At 42.1% G+C, this 22,370-nt stretch overlaps 1 protein-coding gene across 5 annotated transcripts in view; it reads left to right on the top strand.

Annotated features, from left to right (window-relative positions):
• The window catches only part of exoc6b (exocyst complex component 6B), a 60,613-nt gene that overhangs the window by 21,809 nt on the left and 16,434 nt on the right, over positions 1 to 22,370 (top strand). For 4 of the 5 annotated variants that reach the window (XR_015851984.1, XM_088347043.1, XM_088347044.1 and 1 more), the window contains 8 exons: positions 6 to 77; positions 143 to 240; positions 1,803 to 1,908; positions 1,986 to 2,095; positions 5,754 to 5,865; positions 5,931 to 6,065; positions 6,140 to 6,328; positions 14,149 to 14,290. Coding sequence is in view for 4 of the 5 variants with exons in the window: in XM_088347043.1 (XP_088203169.1) it covers positions 6 to 77; positions 143 to 240; positions 1,803 to 1,908; positions 1,986 to 2,095; positions 5,754 to 5,865; positions 5,931 to 6,065; positions 6,140 to 6,328; positions 14,149 to 14,290 (964 nt within the window). In the remaining variant the exon portion in view is untranslated. Of the gene's footprint in view, positions 1 to 5; positions 78 to 142; positions 241 to 1,802; positions 1,909 to 1,985; positions 2,096 to 5,753; positions 5,866 to 5,930; positions 6,066 to 6,139; positions 6,329 to 14,148; positions 14,291 to 17,048; positions 17,245 to 22,370 lie in introns of those variants that run through there. The other variant, XM_088347047.1, reaches the window with a different exon arrangement.

Consider the following 22,370-nt stretch of genomic DNA (forward strand, 5'->3'; position numbering starts at 1 on the left):
CCCAGTCCTACTGCAACGACCCAGATCTGGTTCTGGATTTAAAAAACCTCATCGTCCTCTTTGCCGACACGCTTCAGGTACCGAAGAAGTTTGTTGGGCGTATGGTAGGTTTCAAAATGGTGACTAACCGCTGGCTTTGCAGGGCTACGGCTTCCCGGTGTCCCAACTCTTCGACATGTTGCTGGAGATGAGGGAGCAGTACAGTGAAATCCTCCTCAAGAAATGGAACGTCACCTTCAGGTGCCTTGGGATTTGTGAGCTAACATGACCCTCAGGAGGTTTCCCGGTCAAAAGGGCATCCACTCACCAGTATGTGGGAAATATCACCCCCCCCCCTTTTTTTTGTGGGTTTAACGAGGGTGCCGAAGCAGGAAGTGTTTTAAAGCCATGTCCGGAACATTCTCTACTGTTCAGGATGGGTAGTGCCACTCACAAGATGTGTGCGAGGGCACGTTAAGCCATTGTTTCTTGGTCCTTGCGGTGTCACCAGTGGGACTTTTGAGAGTCGGCGCACAAACAAACATACGCAAAACTCTCAGCTCCCCCCGTATACACACACACACACGGGAAAGCCACAGGAATGTGCTGCATTGTTGAAGAGGGAGCACTCTCTGGTTCATGGCCTCACCATGGAACGTTGGAACGTCCGAAGTCTCGAGAGCCAAACAAGAAAGGGGGTGATGAAAGAGGAGGACTGGAGGGTGGGGGGAGGAAAACCTCAAGCAGTAGAATGACCCCCCCCCCCCCCCCGCCGCTTTTTACCCCAGTGGGCTGTTTGTAGCCGCCTTCCCTCAGCAGATAACATATTTGCTGACCTCACCTGCATCTCATCCACAGGCAGGTGTTTGACTGTTTAAAAAATATTCTGGGACCCATTATTCCCAATTTCATACTAGGGCCTGGGCAGGCAGAGCGCATATTTACTGGAGCCCTGCGTTTTTTGCTGTTCTGTACACCAAAAAGTGAACTGGACTCGTGCCTCCGTGATCTATAATACCTGATCACATATTGCTGTGAGCGAGGACCGGCAGAGCACACTTGTGTTGGGCATTTTGGATCTCTTAATGTTTTATCCGAAACTCGCCAGGGGGCATTGGTTAAGAGATCCGTGAACCACCAAAAACTTAACTGCACTTGTTTGTCCGTGATCCATTATCCCTTATCCCATATTGCTGTGAGCGGGTAACCGTCAGAGTACACTTTTGTCGGGCCTGACAGCTCTTTTTTTGCCATTATTTCTGCCTTGTCCAGCTGTGATCCATTACCCTCAATCCCAAATTGCTGGCACAGTGCGCTTTTGTTGGATCTGGCAGCTCTTTTTTTGCTGTTATTTCTACCCAAAATAATTTGCATTATGAAACTATGACCCATTATCCCCAATCGCAAATTTTTACCAGCAGTTAGCAGCAGAAGGCTCTTTTGTGTGGCCTGTCACCTTTTTTTGCCGCCGCTGTTTTTCAGCTTAAAATGAACGGCACTCGTGTGACTGCGATCCATTATCCCTAACCCCATAATGCTGCAAGCATGGATCAACAGAAGTCACTTTCGTCAGGGGGCGTGCCGTTCTGACTCATATAAAATAAAATGCATGGGCATGGCCGCGATTCATTATCCCCGGTCATCTTTTGCTGAAATCAGAGAATGCAAATTTGTGTCATGTGTCGCTGGTCTTTATTTCCGTTCTTTCCACCTAAAATTAACAGCACTCATGCGGCTGCAATCCCTTATCCCATGTTGCATATTGCTGCAAGCAGGGGCGGCAGAGCTCACATTTGCTGACCTTACCTTCATCTTCTCCACAGACAGGTGTTGGACCAGGACAACTTCAGTCCAATCCCAGTATCAACAGAACAAGAGTACAGACACTACACCTTACAGTTTCCCCTGCAAGACCCCGAGCTGGAAAAGGTAGAGGGCATTGGAGTTACAAAAAGGCAGCGTCCAAGGGGTCCAACTGACATGAATATGTGCTGTGTTTTGTGCAGCTTCCCTTCCCTAAGAAGCTTCCCTTCTCTGAGTTTGTGCCAAAAGTCTACTGCCAGCTCAAAGAGTTCATTTACGCTTGTCTCAAGTACTCTGAAGACCTGCACCTCAGGTACTCGTTGCTTCTTTTCCTCTTTTTTTCTCCCATTCATCAAAATTCTTCCCGCACCCCAGAGACTCTCAGGCCTACTCCTGCGTATTCTTTACAAAATTTCTCTCTATGACCAAGCCAGAGAAAGGTTTCACCACTACAATAGTTGATAGTGAACAAGTACAAGCCCTTGCATAAATGAAATATAAATATCCCATCGCTATATCAGGCCTCTTTGTTCAGACTATGACAAAACATTTTTAGGGGTTGATTCATTTTTCAATTCTCCTGATTCATTAGCTGTTCATCAATCAGCTGAATTGTAGTTTTACAAGTATGGGTCTCTGCATGAATGAAATATAATAATTCCTCAAAATATTAAGCCCTCTTTTTTTAGACTAACATATTATTATTGTGAGTTGCTTGTTTTGTTTATTTTAGTTATTCATTGGTTATGCCAATTAGAAAACAATCGATTAGGAGAATAATAGTTTACTGCTTGTAAATGAATATTTCTACGAATTCTCCAGCCACCTTATTCAGACTGTGACAAGTGAATATTAGGAGTTGATTCAAATATTTATTAATTTGCAGAATAATAGTTACAGCAAAATAGTATAAATAGTTGTTTGTCACTGTAATCCCTTTGATTGGTTGGCAACCAGTCCAGTGTCTCTCTTGCCGCCGGCACAAAGTCAGCTGGGTTTGGCTCCAATACCCGTGTGAACGTAGTAAGGATAAGCAGCTGGAAAATGAAAATATTTTTTTTTAATCTTTTTAATCCAATTTGATTAATATTGTATTTGTAGAACACATTTTTAATCCATCCCAACGGGTGGTGAATTTGCCACCTGCTGTCGATTTCGTATCGTAATGAAGAAAGTTATTTGACTGACATTAATCAGATGACACAAATAAAGTTGAATAATGAACAAGAATCAGGCATTGATTCGATTTGATAGGTTGAAGTTCAAGTACAATTTGCTGCGTCAGCTCTCCAGGTCGAGGGGATCGTTGATCCATTCCGTGACCATCTTGTAATTTAATCAGCAGCCCAGTGAAGTTGTTGTGCTACTTGAAGAAAGGGTGGAAGGCGAAAAAGGATGTGCTTTGCGGTCGCTAACGCATTAAGCTGCCAAAGCCGAGCGCGGTGTCGCTGAGAGAGTACATACGGCCTTGAGGGGTAGGCGAAAAAACGAGGGCCCCACAAAAGAGTTCAGAGCGCTTTTTCGATGTGGCTACTGTTGTCGCGTTCTCCCCCGAAATCCATCCCAGACGAGCCCTTACTCCAGTTTAGGAAAGCATATGCAGTGTTTAAGTAGTGCTTACGTGCCCTTTGACCTTTTGATGCTGTGCCCCCCCCAATTGCTCTCTCACATCTGTTGCGGCTGACGGCAACGCAAAGGTACTGAAATTAAATCAATGTTCTGCGGCATGACTCTTTGCAGGGTTCACTCACGGGCATTGACTTTTTGACACGTGCTCCCTCGCCGTGCCGCCTGGGGTGATCTACAGTTAAAACTTGCAGCGTTTCCAAAAAAGTAAAAGAATCCTAAATACATTCCAACAATTCAAAGCAGGGGGAAAAATCTCAGAGAAGTGCAGAGTGAGCAGAAGTTTGTGTGTGTGTACGCGCTTTGAGTTCCAGGGACAGACAATTGAATGAATTGGCCGCAATGTGTGTATTAGCCACAGGATCTTTGGAATTGAACTCACCACCGCACATGTAAGCAAGGAACAAAACCAAATGTATTTTTGTATTCCTTCTTATCGTGTTTGAATCAGGCTGTTATTTTTGATCAGGATCTCGTTGCTGTTTTTGTCCTGGGGCGCCAGCTTTGGCCCAGAACCTTCGAAGAACCTTGAACACACTTACAAAGGCTGTTTCTTTTCAGCTGGACATGCAGCACAAGTTAAAGCAAACAAAATCAAAAGCGTGTTGGAGACATGCCGGAGTCTGGATTTGGGGGAAAGCAAAGGTTATCAGAGTATATAAAATTGCTATTTGTTTTCTGTAAATTCGAGGAACAATGCCCTTTTTTTGCAGCCTCAGTGTTGAAAAATCCATTATCCCCTATTGCATATTGTTGCGTGTGGAGACCGGCAGAGGGCATTTTGTCGGGCCTGGCAGCTCTTTTTTTAATCCCACCAAAAAGTGAACTGCACTCGTGTGGCAATTATACATTATCCCCCATCGCGTATTGCTGTGAGAGGACCAGCAGGGGGCACTTTCTTCGAAAGGAGTGTCGTTTTGGCCCGCTCAAAATGAAATTCGTGGTTCTGGTCTTGCACCATTATCCCCGGTCATCTATTTTTTTGGTCTAGAAAGCAAATTTGTGTCATGCAGGGCGGCTCTTTTCCCCCCTTTCCTTCTGCCTCAAGTGGGCAGCGTCCATGCAATCGCGATACCGTATTCCCAGTCGACTATTGCTTGAAAAAGATAGGTAGTTACGTTTAACTTACTTTTGGAAGATGAGCTTTTAGAGTTAGGCGACTTCCTCCTCCGTTGTCGAAAGTGACCGAAAAAAAGCGATCCAACCATTTTCTCAACCGCATCAAGCTTTCTTATTCCACTTTCATTTCAAAAGAAATGGCTCGCCTCTTCTTTACACTTTACACCAACCATATTGAATTGATTCATGAGATATCAAACAATAAAAATGTCAAAGTGTTTAGTGCGCTGGAGATACAGTATAGAATGTTTACACATGAACTAGGAAGAGGAAGCGTATTTGTTGGTCGGGGTGGATGCTGGGTGAGCGGCGGAAAGAAGCACTACAGTAATGTCCTGTACTCGGGAGAAGGTGCACACAATACAAAATCTAACTTACAGCAATGTCCAGATATTTTCCAACATCCTGAAAAAAATGATCGTATCTGCCGTTTTTCTTAAGTCGAATGGTCGTAAGTAGGGGAGCGTCCGTATCTGTCATTTTTATTGGGGCAGACAAATACACTATTAAGTATAAGTACTAGTGGTAGTGGTGACTGTGTGTAATTTGGATAGAAAAAAAAGCGGCATAAAACCGGGCTTGGTTTTTGAAAAATCTATAAATGGCAATTATTGCATCCTTGAACTCAACTCAATTTACTTAAAAAGCTCTTAGACCATCATCATAGCACACTAAGCGCTGATATAAACATTAATTGACCAAAAATAAAATAAAAAACACACATATATATATATATATATATATATATATATATATATATATATATATATATATATATGGAGATATATGATAAACGATACAAAAGTCATAAGTAAGGTCCAATTTTCAAGTCTCTAAGAGCTGCACAGGCCCATATTACAAAATCACCGGATCTTAAACCTACAAGTGGGCATTGAAAATCTCCCAAAACAACTGCATGCGGAAAAATGATAAACCTTGATAAGGGACCGCCCTTGAGGTCATTCACTTTCCAGGATTACTAGGCTGCAATGGATGTAGCGTGGGCACCAATAAAAAATAAAAAAGAGTCAACATCAACAATTAACATAAGTAATAACTGAAGTTGTGCAGAAGTCCAAGACAGCAATGATAAACTTTCCATTTCAAGCAAACGATTGATGCAGAAGACTTATGTCCAGGTGCTGGTCCGCTGATTTAGAATCCATGCAATGTACAAAACTATCTTTTTGTTCATTTACAAAAATCAATTGTGTGTCCTATCCCAGTTCTACAGAGGTGGATGATATGATCCGCAAATCCACCAATCTACTACTAACACGAACCCTGAGCCACTGTCTGCACTACGCAATTAAAAAGAAGAATGTCGGGCTGGCTGAGGTACAAAAAAAAGTGTATGCTCAGTATACCTAGTACATGTGTGAGGATTGTCTGCTTGTGCCCAGCTGGTGCAGGTTATCATCAACACCACCCACCTAGAGCAGAGCTGCCACTTCCTGGAAGAGTTTATATCCAACATCACTAATGTTCCTGCAGACACGGCCAACGCCACCAAACTGTACGGGACGTCCACGTTTAAGGTTGGTGTCTACTCAAAACCAATTCAATATTCTCAGGCTAGACAATGAACACTTTTTTTCATCTGCTCCTGCAGGACGCGCGCCACGCAGCCGAAGCGGAGATCTATACGGGTCTCAATGCCAAAATCGACCAGTTCCTGCAGCTGGCAGATTACGACTGGATGGCGGCACTGCCAAGCGGAGCGGCGCCAGCTCCCAGCGATTATCTGCTGGACCTGATAGCCTTTCTGAAAAGCACCTTCAGTGTCTTCACAAACCTGCCTGTGAGTACAGCTTAGTCAATAGAACCTGCCAGATATAATTTGCAGTCCATGTGGTTCGTAGAAGAAATGGTTTTACCGGAAACAAAATTGTTTACCAGAGGGCTGTACTTTAAGCACTGAATGTTGGTTCGACCCCATTAGCGGCTCTCCATTTGTCATTTTTTGCTAGTTGCCCCCCGTTCTCTTTGTTAATTCTCGTGTTGCCGTCAGGCCGCTGCCTTTTACTACTCTTTTTGGCCGTAACTGCTGGCCTGTCCAGGTCTCTCACGGCTTTCAAGTCAGGGAACTCTCGCATTTGGACAACCTCCCTTCGGCTCCGCTTGTTGTGTGTGTGTTGTGCAGGGGACGCTTCAGGGGGAGTGCTGCTCTAGGTGCCTTGAGGCTGACCGTGCCGTTGCTAGCTCTTCTGGCGTTTGGCCTCTTTGGGCTGTTGGCCTAGTACCCTCTGGTGATGATGGCTCGTGCACCTTTGGGTGGCCCTCTCGTGCTAGGCGCTCTAAGCACCGTGCCTGTGCTGCGAGTCGGACAAAGCCAAATCAACCACGACACGAGGCGAAAAAAAACAAACGAAAGGCCACAACCACCAACCGAAAGGGAGACAAAGGCAAGCCAGGAAAGCAAGCCGCAATGGTTGCAGGCAAACAGACCCTACGTAGCTTTGGCGGGCAAAACGCGCAGCTCCGACTAGACAGTCGCTAGGCTACTTGCATTAGGGAATGCAATAACTCCATATTTCTCCAAGCAGAAGAGAGCAGTATGCAATTGCCACACGAGAAGATAAAAGGGAACGGAAATGAGGTGAGACTAGAATTGATAGGCATTCCTGGTAGCACAGGTGTTATGAATAAATGACTAATTTTTGGTATGCATTTCTCAAACTGCGCATTTGCAAAGGTCACATTCAGTGACTAAAGCACCGCCTCTGGCGTTGGTACGGGACTCATAGAACCAAAGTTACATTCGTAACTTACGATTTAAAGGATGCAAATGCGTTGAAGGGGATAAATCATGTCTTTGGTCTCGGAAATATGACTAAACCTTGGTTCTTGACTTCAGTATCACAACAAAACTGTATTCGACCCAAAAATTTGAGTTATTCCTACACCAGTATTTAAACGAAAAATTTGAACTCTACCTGAACACAGCCAAATGCGTGGCCGAGTGAGGTGAGTTGCCATCTTGGGGATATGTTCTTTTTACTTGACTTACTTACTTACTTCAATATTAATATAAATTGTAAATTAGGGGTTAAATTCCTGATGTTGCAAAAGGGTTCCGTTCTTAAAGTAGGGATTTATCATACGTTACATGTTGTAACTCGTAAATTGTGATTTACTTGTGAAAAACAGACGCACACTAAAACAGACCTACAATGAACTTGTAAGTCACTACACTATGCCAAAATCAACAACAGAGATACCTTAAAACTCCAAGAACTTTGCATTCGAACAAATCGGTATCAATCAATTTTGCTTTGGTATTCAAACAGAAAATCAGAACATGAACACAGCCAAACACGTGGTTGAGTGAGATGAGTGACCACCTTGGCTACTGGGAACAGCACTATTTCAAGAGAGGTTGTATGTCTAAAAACACTTTTGAGAATGTATTGTGATTTTTTTTTTTAACCTTTGTTGATAATGAAAAGGAAAACGGGAAAACGGTGAAAACTAATGATTTTAAAAATTACGATCCATACAGTGATACCTCAATACTCAACCATCATCTGAAATGTTGGAATACATAAACATTTTTCCCCATATGAACTTATGTGATTTCTATTTCAAGGTTTTTACGCATTTTAAAACACCCAAAGTATTAATTAAATGTGTTGTTAAACAACAATCATCATTTAAATATGCAGATGAAACAGATTAAATACAAACGATCAAATAATTAGACAGCAATTACTGTACTTGAGAGCAGCGGTCGGTTGCCAGCAGTCGTCTACCATTCTCATATTTAGCAACTCAATGGTTGTTCTCACTTTTTTTCTTCCCCCTATCATTGACTTCCCAATCGGCCATGCTTCGAATGTGTTTGATTTCGGACTTTTTGGTCAAACAATGCTGCAAAAATGACTCAAATATTTGGGTAAAACACAGATCTGTTTGAGTGTTTAGTCGTTTGTCTACCAAGGTACCACTATTTCCAGCTTTATGAGCACAACTATTTCTAAATTTACCCAAATCAAGTTTTCCTCTTAAAAATGGCATTTGTCAAGTGGAAATGGAAAGAACAACGATACCATGGTGGTTTATTGAGCCATCCCACATTGCTGGTTGTACCTATACTTAAAACCTGTGCCGCGTGTCGGCGTCGCACGTCGACAGGGCATTACGAGCCGCTTTAGATGGTTTTGCTTTAAGCTGTAACGCCAGGCTCAGCTCATTAAAGCTCGCTGCTAAGGATTACGCCAGCTAAGGTTATTGACTCCATGGACGCGCATTGGCACTACCCCAACTCTGACACAGTCCACTTGATCTTCATGACGCTAGTTAATGGCTATGGGCATTTTTCTTTTTGGTGTCAGGTATGCGGGGGACAGTTTTTGGTGGAAAATGGCACGTTGCCAATGGCATCAATTATCAATCATATTGACTGCCAAATTCCTCTGGGGAAAACGGTGAAGTGCTCTTTTCCACAGTGCATTCTCTAAATACAAAACACCGCGGTGACGCCTGAAAAAAAATAATGAGCCCTTATAGAGGATGAATTAGATCAGTGTTTTTCAACCTTTTTTGAGCCAGGGCATGTTTTTTACATTGGAAGAATTTTGCGGCACACCCCTAACCAAAAACGTTATAAAATGACACTGAACAGTATTTTTAATTACTATATAATTTATAATACCCCCAGTTTTTACAGACCAGACACCTGACAATGACATAATATTTGCAGTAAATGATTCATAAATGTTTTATACAATTTTAAATATCAAAAAGTGAAATTGGATAATTTCTCACGGCACACCTGACGATCTCTCACGGCACACTAGTGTGTCACGACACAGTGGTTGAAAATCACTTAATTAGATGCTTATTTTGCCAACATAATTCATATAATTTCTAACAGGAGCAAAACAGGAGGCAGGCCTTCCAAACATCAAAAAAACGTATTTTAGTATATAGAGAATATTCAGATTTTCAATTTGTTTTCATCGTGTCATTTAATAGCGGCATTTTAAAATAAAAGTGGCTCTTAGACAAATATAAACCGCACATCAAACCTGCTGTTACTGCAGGTGTCCAGCAGATTGCACTAATGCACCATAGATAATTAAATTACAGTGGAACCTCTGTTCTCGACCATAATCCGTTCCAGAACCCTGTTCGAAAACCGATTTGTTCGATCACCGAAAATCGTTTTTCCCATTAAAAGTAATGTAAAATCTTTTTAATCCGTTCCAACACCCTGAATGTTTACCATGAACGTAAACATGAAGCTAACCCAGGCTAATCGTACGTTCGCGTTAGCGTAATCTTCCGTACGAAAGATTACGCTAACATGAACGTGTACAACTTAAAAAAATCAGGTCGTTTACACGTCATTTAGCACCCGGGTCTCCACAAAAAGTGATGAGCGGTTAAAGGATAAAGGAAAGAATTATGAATGCTGTATGTATACCAAGATCAGAAACTCGCACTCCTTCTTCATATTTTGCTATTATTTCTTTCTTAAATGCAATAGTTGTACGCACTACCCTTCTTTTTTCACCTGTAGCAACTTTGCTGCTTGCACCGACCTTCTTCGGAGGCATAATTAGGGGCTAAAACACTCCGTTCACCGATATTAAAAGCGAAAGCGAAAAGAAGTGCGCGCGCACGTCATAACTGTTCTTCACGAGAGGTGGGGGCAATCTACACGATCTACACTCGTACGCCGCTCAGCATCGAACCCTAGTGTACCGGCGTTCGAACTCCGATTTTTTTGAACGAAAAGCGAAGCAAGAATTTCTCAAAATTTTTGGTCGAGAACCGATTTGTTCGAACTGAGAGGCGTTCGAAAACCGAGGTTCCACTGTAGAAGAAATTTCTACTTGAAGGGGAAAACATTGGCTGAATTTACGATTAGAACTAAAGTAGATTTCTGAATATCTTATTGTGAGCAGTCTGATTGGCAACCTTTTGAAGGTGAGTTTTTTTTTTTTTTTTTACTGATTGGCACGACGGGCTACCAGTTTGATAAGCATTTCTAAAATGACAACTTATCATGTTGTTACTATGTTGTTACCGGGTGGTTATTAGAATTTGCCAGTAATGAATCAATTTTCCTGGAAATTCACAATGACACTTCCACAGACTACTCAGTTCTTCTTAAGGGGATACCAGGTGTCCATGGGCACCACTTTGAAGAACCCAGGTTTAGACTGTCAAGGAAGGGGAGTTTTTCCTGCCAGGCCTTTTTTCTTTGTTTTGAGAAAACAATCAGATGAACACAGGGGAAAAAATTCAATCACTGTCAAAACAAAAATGAAAATGTTCTTATTCTTTCTTATTTTCATAGTTTTGACACATATGTTGTAATTAACTTCAAATTGGCTTTGTAAACTAGTGAGGATTCGTAGTATTTGGAAACACTGAGATTTTTACCACGTACTCAAGATATTTAAACTTTTTCACCCAAAATTCTAGGAAAGTTCTCAATTTATATATTGTTTTATACAGAAGAGATAGCACCACGCTATCGTTCCCTTTTGGTATCATTCGAGTCATTGTCCAGTCGCTGGACGATGAAGAACTATAGCAAGGAACTACAATTTGAAAGTCCAATTTCAAATTAACCTAAAGCTCCTCCTGCAGCGCTAGGGAGTAGAAATACCGACACAGACATATATGCACACACATGCGCTTGCACACACGCAGCGGTTGAGCTAAGTGTTTTTCAGCACTTCTAAGAAGCTTTGCTTTACACCCCCATGAGCCCCGGACGTGACCCTGTCACACACACACAGAGCGGGGCCGCCTAAGCAGATCGGATGCTGCGGATCAGTAAATCTGAGTGGCATGACCCTCTGAAATGAGAGAAGTGGAGTCGCTCACACTCGGGGCCCAAAAGTCACATCCTGGTAGTGTTAGCGCTTGACCACGAGGAGATGGTTACATCGCGTAGAATCGTTTCACAAACTTAAATCTGTTACGCGACTGTTAGCAAACGCCTGCGATTTCCGCCTTTAAAATAAATATAGATGTAATCCATTCCGGTGCTGCAACTAAGTATTCCGGGTGGATGGTTAACGACGCGTGTTTCGTCATAAGAAAAGCAAGTACTCTGAGCGCCCTCACGAACTTAACCAAGCGCTCAAGACTATGGAAAAAAATGCAGTACTTGCCTGTGTATAGGCTAATTAGTATTCATATTTTATTTATCGACTATTTTTGGATGTATGGTGTTGCTTATGTCATTGCAATATTGTTCTGATGAGTTTACAACTTGGGCCAGCCTCCAATCACTACCTTCCAAATATTTGGCTATTTAGCTTAACATTCTCTCGTTATCTTATTTTATGTTAAGTCTTTTATTACATGTCAATCTTGGAATGCCACGTTTTATCTCGTAAACAAAGGTAACAATGTTGTCATCAATGGCAATAAAGACAATTCTAATTCTAATAGATAACTGTAATTCCTTACCCTACGAATTTCCCAGAAATATATTTTTGTAATCCCCTACTCTATGGACTCCCCAAACCTCAATGAAACAAGATTTTTTTGTCTATTTCTAGAAAAATGTGTATTTATATTTAAATTATTCACTCTTGTTTTGGAAATATGTTTCTGTTAAAGTTTTGCACTATTTTTCATCGCCCTTTTTTTCTGATGCATCCACAATTTAGGCCGGTCTACAGGTACTACCTTGTAAATTTTATCCTGGGGTGTTGTGGCCAACAGATTGTAATTCCCTCCTGTCCGAATTCCATAATAATAGATTGTCATTTCTTATTGTAATTTATTTATAATCGAGTGGTTGTTGAAGCGCGTTATGAAGACATTCCAATATTCATACACTACTCACATTAAAGTGGGGATAAATGTGAAATGTACTCTAACCTTTATAGGTTAGCCTAATTTGACCAGTGACAAAATTATTCAATGCACATGTTCAATCCATTTGTTTGGATTTTTTTTTCCACGAAATTTCATCCAAAAGTCACATTTCCTTGTGAGTAGTGTATCTTTGGTCTTTGTCTCTGCTATTTAGGGAGCACCTATAGAACATGCTATCTTGCCGGTGAGTATTCGTGTGATCCCCTCCCCTTGACTCAACCCCCCACTCCCTATTCTGGCCCCAGAGTAGTCAGCAGCATGCAACATCTGCAGAACAGTGATGCACGTTTATGTTTGACTGTCTTACAACTCCATTTTATTCCTAGAGCTTTATTTATAATCCACCTTTACATGCTGTTACTTTTTTTTCTATGTTCAGGAGGTTACTCTAATAAGATCATGATGTCCAATACTGTTAATACCTCATACATGCCACTTAGTGGGTTTCAGAACCCCCGCGATATGCCAAAATTTGCAAAGTGGTCGCCCCCTATTTATAACACGCAATAGTTGACCAGGGATAATGGATCACAGCCACACAGGTACTGTTTATTTTAGGCGGAAAGAACGGGTAATAAAAGAGCCACAGCGCATGACCCAAATTTGTTTTTTCAAACCCCGCTCTCAGCAAAGGTTAGTTGACTGGGGGTGATGGATCGTGGCAACATTTATACTTTTCGTTAAAGGCTGAAAGAACAGAAAAAAAGAGCCACCTCACATGACACAAATTTGGTCTCTTGGCCCACGCTCTTAGCAATAGTCGACTGGGGAAAATGGATTGCGGCCAAATTAGTGCAGTTATTGTTTGGCAGCCCCAAACTGGAGGAACAATTACAGCAAGCTTTTGTGAGCTTCTTTGCGGCCCTGGCTTTTTATTTATTCTATTTTTGTATTTTTTTGCCATTCTGTCTGCCAAGTGAACTGCCAGGATTCATTACCCCTGATCGCATGTTGCTGCAAGCAAGGGCCAGCAGAGAACATTTTGTCAGGCCTGGTGGCTCTTTTTTACTGTAATTTCCACCTTAAATTAACTGTCTCATGTGGCAGCAATCCATTATCTAAAATTCCATATTACTTTGAGCGCGGACTGACACAAGGCATTTTTTGCGGGAATCATCCTTTTGGCCCACCATGAATAAAATGCTCTATTGTAGCCATGATCCATTATCCCCAGTCGACTACTCCTGAAAGCAGGGGGGGGGGGGCAGAACAAATTTTTAAGTTCATGTATCGGAAACGTGCCATTGTGTCCCACCAAAAACAAACAGAATACATTATCCCCAGTTGAGAGGCTATTTGGGTGCATGTTAAACATGTCGGGGAGGTGATTTTTGAGCGGATTTTAGGATATTTGGGGGTTCTGGTCCCCATTAACCAAGATAAACAAATGATTACGGAAAGATCAATTCCTGACCATGAAACGGCCGCAATGGTTTCAGCTGCTTGTGCAACTAGTACTGATACCTGGCCTTATTTCAACGTGTTAGTACTCCTGCCTGGAGTACTAGGGTTGCCATCAAATGCCCAGGTACTAAATGCACGACCTCTAACCGGTGCACGCATGTCAATCCAAACCACGTCGCTACAATTCGCTCGTTTCACGCTCAATCTCACCCTATTACTGCTGACCTGAAGGTTGCGTGTGCGTGGACATCCGGTGTGTATTCTTCCAACGTGTGTAATTGGATTTCCATGCGAGGTGAATGAGGTGGGGATCGGGTTTCGAGGTCTGTGGCACTGATACACGTTTTTAACTGCGTGTTTCCTCGGCAGGGCAAAGTGGCGCAGACGGCGTGCATGTCGGCGTGCAAGCACATCTCCACCTCGTTGCTGCAGCTGCTTCTCGACCCCGAGGTCAAGCAGATCTCAATGGGGGCCCTGCACCAGCTCAGCGCTGACGTGCACGAGTGTGAAGGTGAGCAAGCGCTGTCTGTGTATAAAGTGTATTTTTTTTTTAATAATAATGGACCAGATTGACACTTTTCCCTATGTTCATCCAAATACCAAGTTGCACTTAATTAAAAATCAACAACTTAACACATTTGTGAAAAAACAAAAACAAAGGAGGGCTAACGGTAAAAGGCCAAAGGTTATCTAGGTCCTGTCCTCTTTACTGTCTAGACACCTTTAGCAACGATATATTTAGGAAACCAAATGATTACAACAGAGTATTAATAATTTAAAAAAATCTCAATATAGCATCATTGATAAAATTACTCATATTGGACAAGCAAAATGGCCCGGTATTTCCGAGCATTCTTGTTGGGCAAGATTGTTGGAGTTGTTAGTAAGCCTCTTTCTGAAAAACAGCCGGGATTCCCTTCACTAATTGCTCGTCTGAAAAGCCAGCATAACTAACTCGCTAGACGAACAACCCCTACTGCCCGACATTCGTATCACTGTGCGGCCCAGTAACAGCTTGCTGAAGTATGGCTTCCCACTCTACTGTGAAAGAAGCGCTGCACGGAGCTAATGGCTACAGAACCCGGGCCCACCTACTCTGCAATGAGCGACAGCTATATGTGCACCGGCTCGGTAGAATGCCCGGCAATGCCAGGCTATATGTTATAATTCGAATAGTAGAAGTAGCCAAATGTGCCAGGCACCCTAAAAAAACACAGTGACCAGAACATCACCGGGCGGGATTTATTGAATTAATGATACCAGGTGTAAGCTTGCAAGTAAAAACCAAAGTCTGAAGGAAGTTTACCAGGATCTGACAAATGGGTGGTGGGGTAAACGTGAGGCGAGTGTGGGTCTGGAGACGCTGGTTTTTAGCAAGGAGGGAGTCTAGGAGCAAAAGCAGAGGCAAGGGGCTAGCAGGACTATATAGGATATACAAAATATACACGCAAATCAGGCTTTATACATTTAGATTACACAGATTAAATATACCTGAATAAAGTCACACAACATATTTTATACTTAGGTTCTCAGAATTACATAGGGCTCAATATGACAGAGCGTATCCAGTGGATTTGAGTTATGTATTAGCTGTTATTTGCAGCTTTATATATCATCTGTGTTGTTTGATATCACTTGCGCATGAGAAAAATGAGCCACAGCAGAGATAAGATCTAAAACCCAAATAATGGGCTGGGTCAGACCTAAAATGTTGATCATTGTGTTTGTGGCGGGCCAGTCTTGTTTGAATTAGATTTAAACGACATGTTTTAATTTGTCGACACAAATCACCTCCCCTCCTTCCGAGTCCTCACACATAACATTTCAGGATTCCTTTAGGCTCGGCCCCGCGAATCAAGTGAATTGGTCAGGCTCGGGCTTTAATACCCACAGGCCTTGACCGGGTTGGGCTAAATGCTTTTAGGCTCGATTTTCCTTCTGAGCCACAGTCATCATCAATTATTTCAGTGTTCAATGGCGACCTGGTGCATGACTGGTTAGCACGTCTAACTCAAAGTTCAGAGGTCCCAGGTTTGATTCCAGCTACTAGCCTTCCCATGTGGAGTTTATGTCTGAGTGGGTTTTCTTCGGAGACGCCAATTTCCTTGCACGTCCCCAAAATATCAATGGCATTGTTGGTAGGTCGAAAATGGCCTTAGGCGTGTGTGAATATTTGAATGGTTGTCTGTCTCCTTGTGCTCTGTGATTGGCTGTCAACCAGTCCAGTGTGTTCCCTGCCCACTGCCCGAAGACAGCTGGAATGGGCTGGAAAACGAATGTAACAATGGATGCAGCGATAAATTCTGCCCAGAAGATGATGACCTGGAATAAAATGTTTTTTTTCAGCTTATAAAAAAGACACTTGGTTTCCACAAAGGACAAAGCTATGCTCGGTTTTGTTGCGCAATAACCACAACGAGCTCAAAGTATAAGAAATGTAAAGGATGCGTTTTTATGTCGAAAACCAGGATGTAAATCAGCTAAGCTCTGCATAAACAGATATGTACATGATTTATAGTCCAGAAAATATGGTACTTCGTTGTAACAAAAAAGGAATGAATGGCTCCTTTTTTTTCTTTAACCACAATCATGTTAGACCGATCCTGCGAACACTATGCTACCGGGGGACAAAATGGTAGATGGAAAAAAATAGCTTGACAATGAACGAATGAATAAATGAATGAACTGGCGCCTCTAAAAGGCAAATATAAAAAAAAGTACAAAAGTAATACCGTAAATTCCGGACTATAAGCCGCTACTTTTTCCCCAAACTTTCAACCCTGCGGCTTATTCAGTGATGCGGCCAATTTATGTAATTTTTCTAACGGCCGCCAGCGGCGCTCGAGGAACAAAAGGTGATTTAGACTGCAACTTCTTAGCTTGTGCACAAATAAATTAGCGTAGACATATCCTCATCATGCAAATTGCAATAAGAAAGGGGGTGGGGATTTTTTAAGGGTTATTGTTCTATCTTCTTTATTCATTATCCATTATCCATTATCGAGCAGTTCACAATTTGCTTCAAAGCTTAGAAGCCGGGACTCTTACTCTCAGCCAAAAGGCCAAGCTAAGGTCCTAGCCTTAAAGCCTTGCTGCGATCAGGCACATTTTTTTGGTTTGAACAAATTTATTGACACTAATAACAGAAAAAACAATCATGACAATCTCAACAGCAATTAAGCACATTCACAATATTATATTTCAATATGACTTTTTTAACAGCAAGCACAATGTGAGGTTTGAACAACCCTTCTCGAAAATCTTAATAGCAATCAAGCATATTCAATCTACTTGGGATGGTGTCATAAGAGACGGCTCAGCTAAAAAGTCTCTGTAGTGCGAAGTGGAAGGAGAAGAGGACGACGAGGTGAGCGGAGAAGATGAGGTAAAATTTTGGACTATTTGATAAAGTTTCAGGAGCGAGCAGAGAGAGTGGGAAAGGTGAGATGGCACAACATTCATTTGGACAGGTAACTTAAAATTAGTTTTACCTGGTTATATCAGTATCAGAAATTATTTTCCCCCCATTTTATTAACACTCCACTTATTGAAACATAAATATTTTGTTTGTTTGTTGTACATGATTCAATTGTTTGTTTGTTTGTACATGATTCAGATTGAATCGTTTCTTGTACATGATTCAATTGTTTGTTTGTTTGTACATGATTCAAATTGAATCGTTTCTCCGGCGCCGTCACGAATGGCAGCCACTCCAGCAGCTCCCGTGTTATTTTCGATTGTTCTCAGTTATTTTCGATTGTTCTCAGCTTAGGGATGCTGCTGGAAAAGTGAATTTCCCTTCGGGGATGAATAAAGTATCTATCTATCTATCTATCTATCTATATTCACAATTTCATTATATAACATCTTTGTTAGTGTCAATAGATCCGTCCAGGCCAAAGTCGATTATTTTTGGTCTGTGGTTTGAACAAATTTATTGACACTAAAAACAGAAAACAATCATGACAATCTCAACAGCAATTAAGCACATTCACAATATTATATTCCAATATTACGTTTTTAACAGCAAACACAAAGTGAGGTTTGAACAAACCTTCTCGAAAATCTTATTAGCAATCAAGCATATTCACAATTTCATTATATAACATCTTTGTTAGTGTCAATAGGGGGGGGGGTTTTAAGGGTTATTGATCTATCTTCGTTATTCATTATCCATTATCTGTTATCGGTCAGTTCATAATACGCTACAAAGCCTAGGAGCCGGGACACTTACTCTCAGCCAAAAGGCCAAGCTAAGGTCCTAGCCCTAAAGCCTTGCTGCGATCATTGCGAATGCACCGTTCCCGGAGGTACTGCAATACCGGGCCGATGCGTGGAGTGGACATAACAAGCTCTTATCTTATAGATAGTATACAAATTCAGAACCACACCTGAAATAGATCACTCAACTTTCAAGCTAAACGCAATCGAGCAGTCCAATATAGAAGGAAACAGAGCTACCACACGTAAACTTTACTTTGCGAACGTGATGCTAGCGTCTTTTTGAATAAGGGAGCGTGGGATGATGTCTATATGACAAAGTCTCTTTTCCAAACTGAAGGAAGACGACTTTGATGATGTCAGTTATAAGGAGGAAGATGAATACGGCTTACCGTGCTTACTACAAGTACGGTATCTTTTTTTAACAGAGCTGTTTACTGTGTTGCGAGCGTGTTGCTAGTAGCGTTTTGCTACCCTTCACAGGCACGGTTTGGGATGAAAGTTATAATATTATTATCAAAGCTTTGAAAACTCTCTAGGTGTACTGTCTTTCTTTGTAAATATGTGTAACCATGTATAATATGTATTTGCAACTGTATATTTTTGTAATGTATTTATTTTAGAAACTTATTCTGATGTTTTGCACGAGCAAAACACTCAAAGAGAAAAACAAGTTAGTTTTATAAAAAAAGAGGCTACCAAAGTTAAAGGATGTATTTATTCTTTTAACATGTTTAAATCTAAGCTTAAAACTCACTTCTACTCCATAGCATATGAATAACCTACTCTTCTCGTCGGCTGAAAAATAGTCTGTGTAATATAGTGTAATAATCTGTGAAGCCCTTTGAGACTCTTCGTGATTTAGGGCTATACAAATAAAAATGACTTGACTTGACTTAACATGAGAAAGAAGGGGCGGGGCACACGCGGGCTGACGGGAAGTGGAGTAAAGATGAGACGTGTTTGTGGACGCGGCCGACAATAGTGGATATATATTTTTCCCACCCTTACCTTTGGAAATATACACTTTTTTCCCTGGATTGCTTTCAATGGGCACCCGGACTCTGCAGGTTTGCATTAAATATTAAGTACCGGTATCATTTTCCGTTCATTTTGCCGGCTGTGTTTTTAGAAATGTAATGGGTATGGGTTAATTTCGTGTTTGTATTGCGTTTTTCAATGTGGGCGCATGCGGCTAATATACAGGTGCGGCTTGTGCATGTACAAAATCGGTTTTCCTCCCGAAATGTGGTGGGTGCGGCTTATAATCAGGTGCGCTCTATAGTCCGGAATTAACGGTATGTACATTCGAAATACTTTTGAATACAACATTCTTTTTGTATTTTCACTATGTAAAAAGACAATTTAAATCACGACTTTATTCTCAGAACTGTAGGTGTAGCCTGTATTTACACCCAAGAGGTGCGCAGTGACACAACACTCTCCCCTCCCACCAAATTCATAATCGGAACTTTTCTCTCCCGACGACACAATTTAAAATGGATTAAAAGGAGACAAAAGGTGCAATGGGATGAAAGGGGCAGAGGGAAAATAGGATTAAAAGAATGAGGTGCGAGATGAGAAAAAAAAAGACGAGTACAGCAGACAAAAGCGGGAAACATGCACGGGTGAGGGGAGAGAGGGAATGAAAACCAACATGCACTTTCTAAAGGAGATTAGAGGTGAACTTCAAAAGTACTTTGGCTAAAGATGGCCGCCATAATGCCCCGAGCAGGAAGGAAATGACAGCAGACGGATTAAAAAAGAAACAAGTGAACAAAGAACGGAAAAAGGGAAATCAAAGTTGAGGTGTTGGCGTCGAACAGCAAGGGCGCCTGTTGCGTGTCACGGGGTCACTGGAGATGGCAGGCATGTAATCGGCGTCGCGGTGCGAAGGGGCCGCCATTTTGTGGGCCTCATCACACCAAACCAGCGGTGTCCAAATGATGGCCTGGGGGACTAAATCTGGTTTACCGTTTGTTTTGGGAAGCATTTGAAATGTGACCCTTTGATTGGGTTTGACACATTCATTCATCCATTTTACGAAGTACTTATACTCACTAGGGCAGCAGGGATGCTGTAGCCCATCCCATCTGACATCGGACACCCTGGTCTGATTGCTAGCCAATCACAGAGCACACGGAGGTACTGTAATTCGTGGATACTCTGTGCTTCGTTTTTCGCGGGTGGAAAAATACCCCATGATTGTAGAGCGAGGCGGCTCTTTTTGCTACTTTGTCCACCAAAAGGTTACCTTCACTCTTACATCCGCGATCTATTATTTTAAATCACATATTGCTCTCTCAGTGAGGACTGGAAAATCTCACTTTTTTTTTGGCGGCTTTTTCATGTCGTTACTCTATTTGCGCCTAAAATTAATTGGACTCCTCCAACCGCGATCCATTATCCTCAATCCGATATTGCTGCGAGCGGGGACGGGCACTAGGCTTTTGTCGGGAAGCGTGCCATTGCTGCCCACCTAAAATGAAAGGCATGGTTGTGGTCTGCATGTATTATCCACGATCGGCTATTGCTGAGATTATTTTTGTGTCGCAGGAGCATGCCACAGTATTCCGCCTGAAAAGAACTGCACTTTTTCAGCCGTGATCCATTATCCCCAGTCGTCTATTGCTCAGAGTGGGGCCAAGAGAGCAAATATGTGTCGTCCCATCTTTTCAGTTGTTTCTGCCTAAAATAAACAGCCCCCAGCAGCCGTAATCCATTATCCAACTATTGCTGACAGCGAAAGCCGAGAAAGCAAATTTGTTTCATGTGCGGCAGCTCTTTACCCAGGGTTTGTGTGGGTACGATATCTTGAAAATGGATGAAGTGGTGGTAGTAGGGGTGTGGGTGGGGTTTTTGGACGTACACCAGGCCCACGGCCCTCTTTGCCCTGTCCGGTGGTGCTTACTCAGTGGGTCACCTGGGCTGGCGCATAGCTGCTAGTTTAGAACTGGTGCTGACCAGAAAAAAACTGCAATATTTTTCTGTGTTAATACTGAGGAAAAGGCGAGCATACAAAACACTGCGGTGATGTCTGGAAACATTTCTTCGAGAGAATTAGTCCATGTTTTTGCTGATGTTATTCATATAATATATAACAGGAGCAATAGTTACTTTGGTTAATATTTACAATGTGCTCACAATATTTCAACTTTTGCATCTACAAATGAGGGTCTCAATTTATAAATTCAAATTTAATAGCACTGGAAAATATCGATCAAAAAATACATATGTTTCTCCATAATCTGTAGTCAATGTCAGGTCGCTGGAGTTTCCTGTAATCCATGTGGAACGATTACAAGCGAATGCAAGAAGCAGCGCTCACTGTTTTTTTTTCATGTAGTACTCAATACTGTTTGTCCTTGCTTTTGAAATCGCCATCTGAATTAATGAAACAAGTGACCTAGTCAAATTAGCATTGGGGCGCAGGAAAAGAGCTCAGCTAATAACGTCTCTCTCCAAACACCTCCGCTACACACCCACCCACATCCGGAGGGCCATTTGTGAACAAAACAACTATTTGATGTGGACGACAAGAGCCCCCCATCAATAAGGAGACCGGCTCCCTTCGAGACGCTTTCTCTGTCTTTCTCTCACTTTCTCTCTTCATCTTTCCCTCTATCAATCCCTATTTGTTTTCCAAACTCTCTCCATCTCTCTTTCTCCCTCTCTCTCTCTTTCCCTTACCCTTCTCTCCTTCCCCTCTCTCTTTCTCTTTCTCCATATTTCTCAGTCTCTCTATTTCTCTTTACCCTCTCTCTAGAAGGCGCTCGTGACCGGTCAACATGAGTAGCATAATACATTTTCAAAAGTAATTAGTTTGGTGTATAATGTTTCATTATTATTGGTAATATAGCATTAAAAGTAAAAAAAAAAATCAGAGGAACTTTTAAGAAGCCGAAAGAGTTGTGGTTTTTTTAGTGGGGGTAGCCTAAAAAGCAGGTTCCCCAAAAAGAGCCGGAATTCCCATCACCATTATATAGCGCACCCTCAAAAAGTAGTAGTCTGAAAACTATTTTGCAAAAAAAAAAGCGCATGAATTTAAAACTAATGTTGGAGCTAGGGTTGCATCTCTTCTTCCTAGTAAGCTTGTTTGCCAAGTGACGCCGAGACCCCTGCGTGCACTCCGGCATCAGCACCACAATGAAATTCTGCACCCATTGACACAAAACACGTACCCACGCACACACACTTCCCCTCACTGACATGACTCGAACCGCCCCGCTTTGCACCCCCCCGTCCATCATTTGTCTGCCAATCTGTCCTGATGCATAGCGAATCTAACCAGGTCTTTTCTTCTTCTTTTTTTCTCCTCCTCCTCCTCTCTTTCCTCGCTCCGGGGGTGGACCGTTTGTGTTTTTCCCACA

The sequence above is a fragment of the Urocampus carinirostris genome, chromosome 11, assembly GCF_059441175.1.
Source record: "Urocampus carinirostris isolate Australia breed hairy pipefish chromosome 11, RoL_Ucar_1.0, whole genome shotgun sequence".
Classification (NCBI taxonomy): domain Eukaryota; kingdom Metazoa; phylum Chordata; class Actinopteri; order Syngnathiformes; family Syngnathidae; genus Urocampus; species Urocampus carinirostris.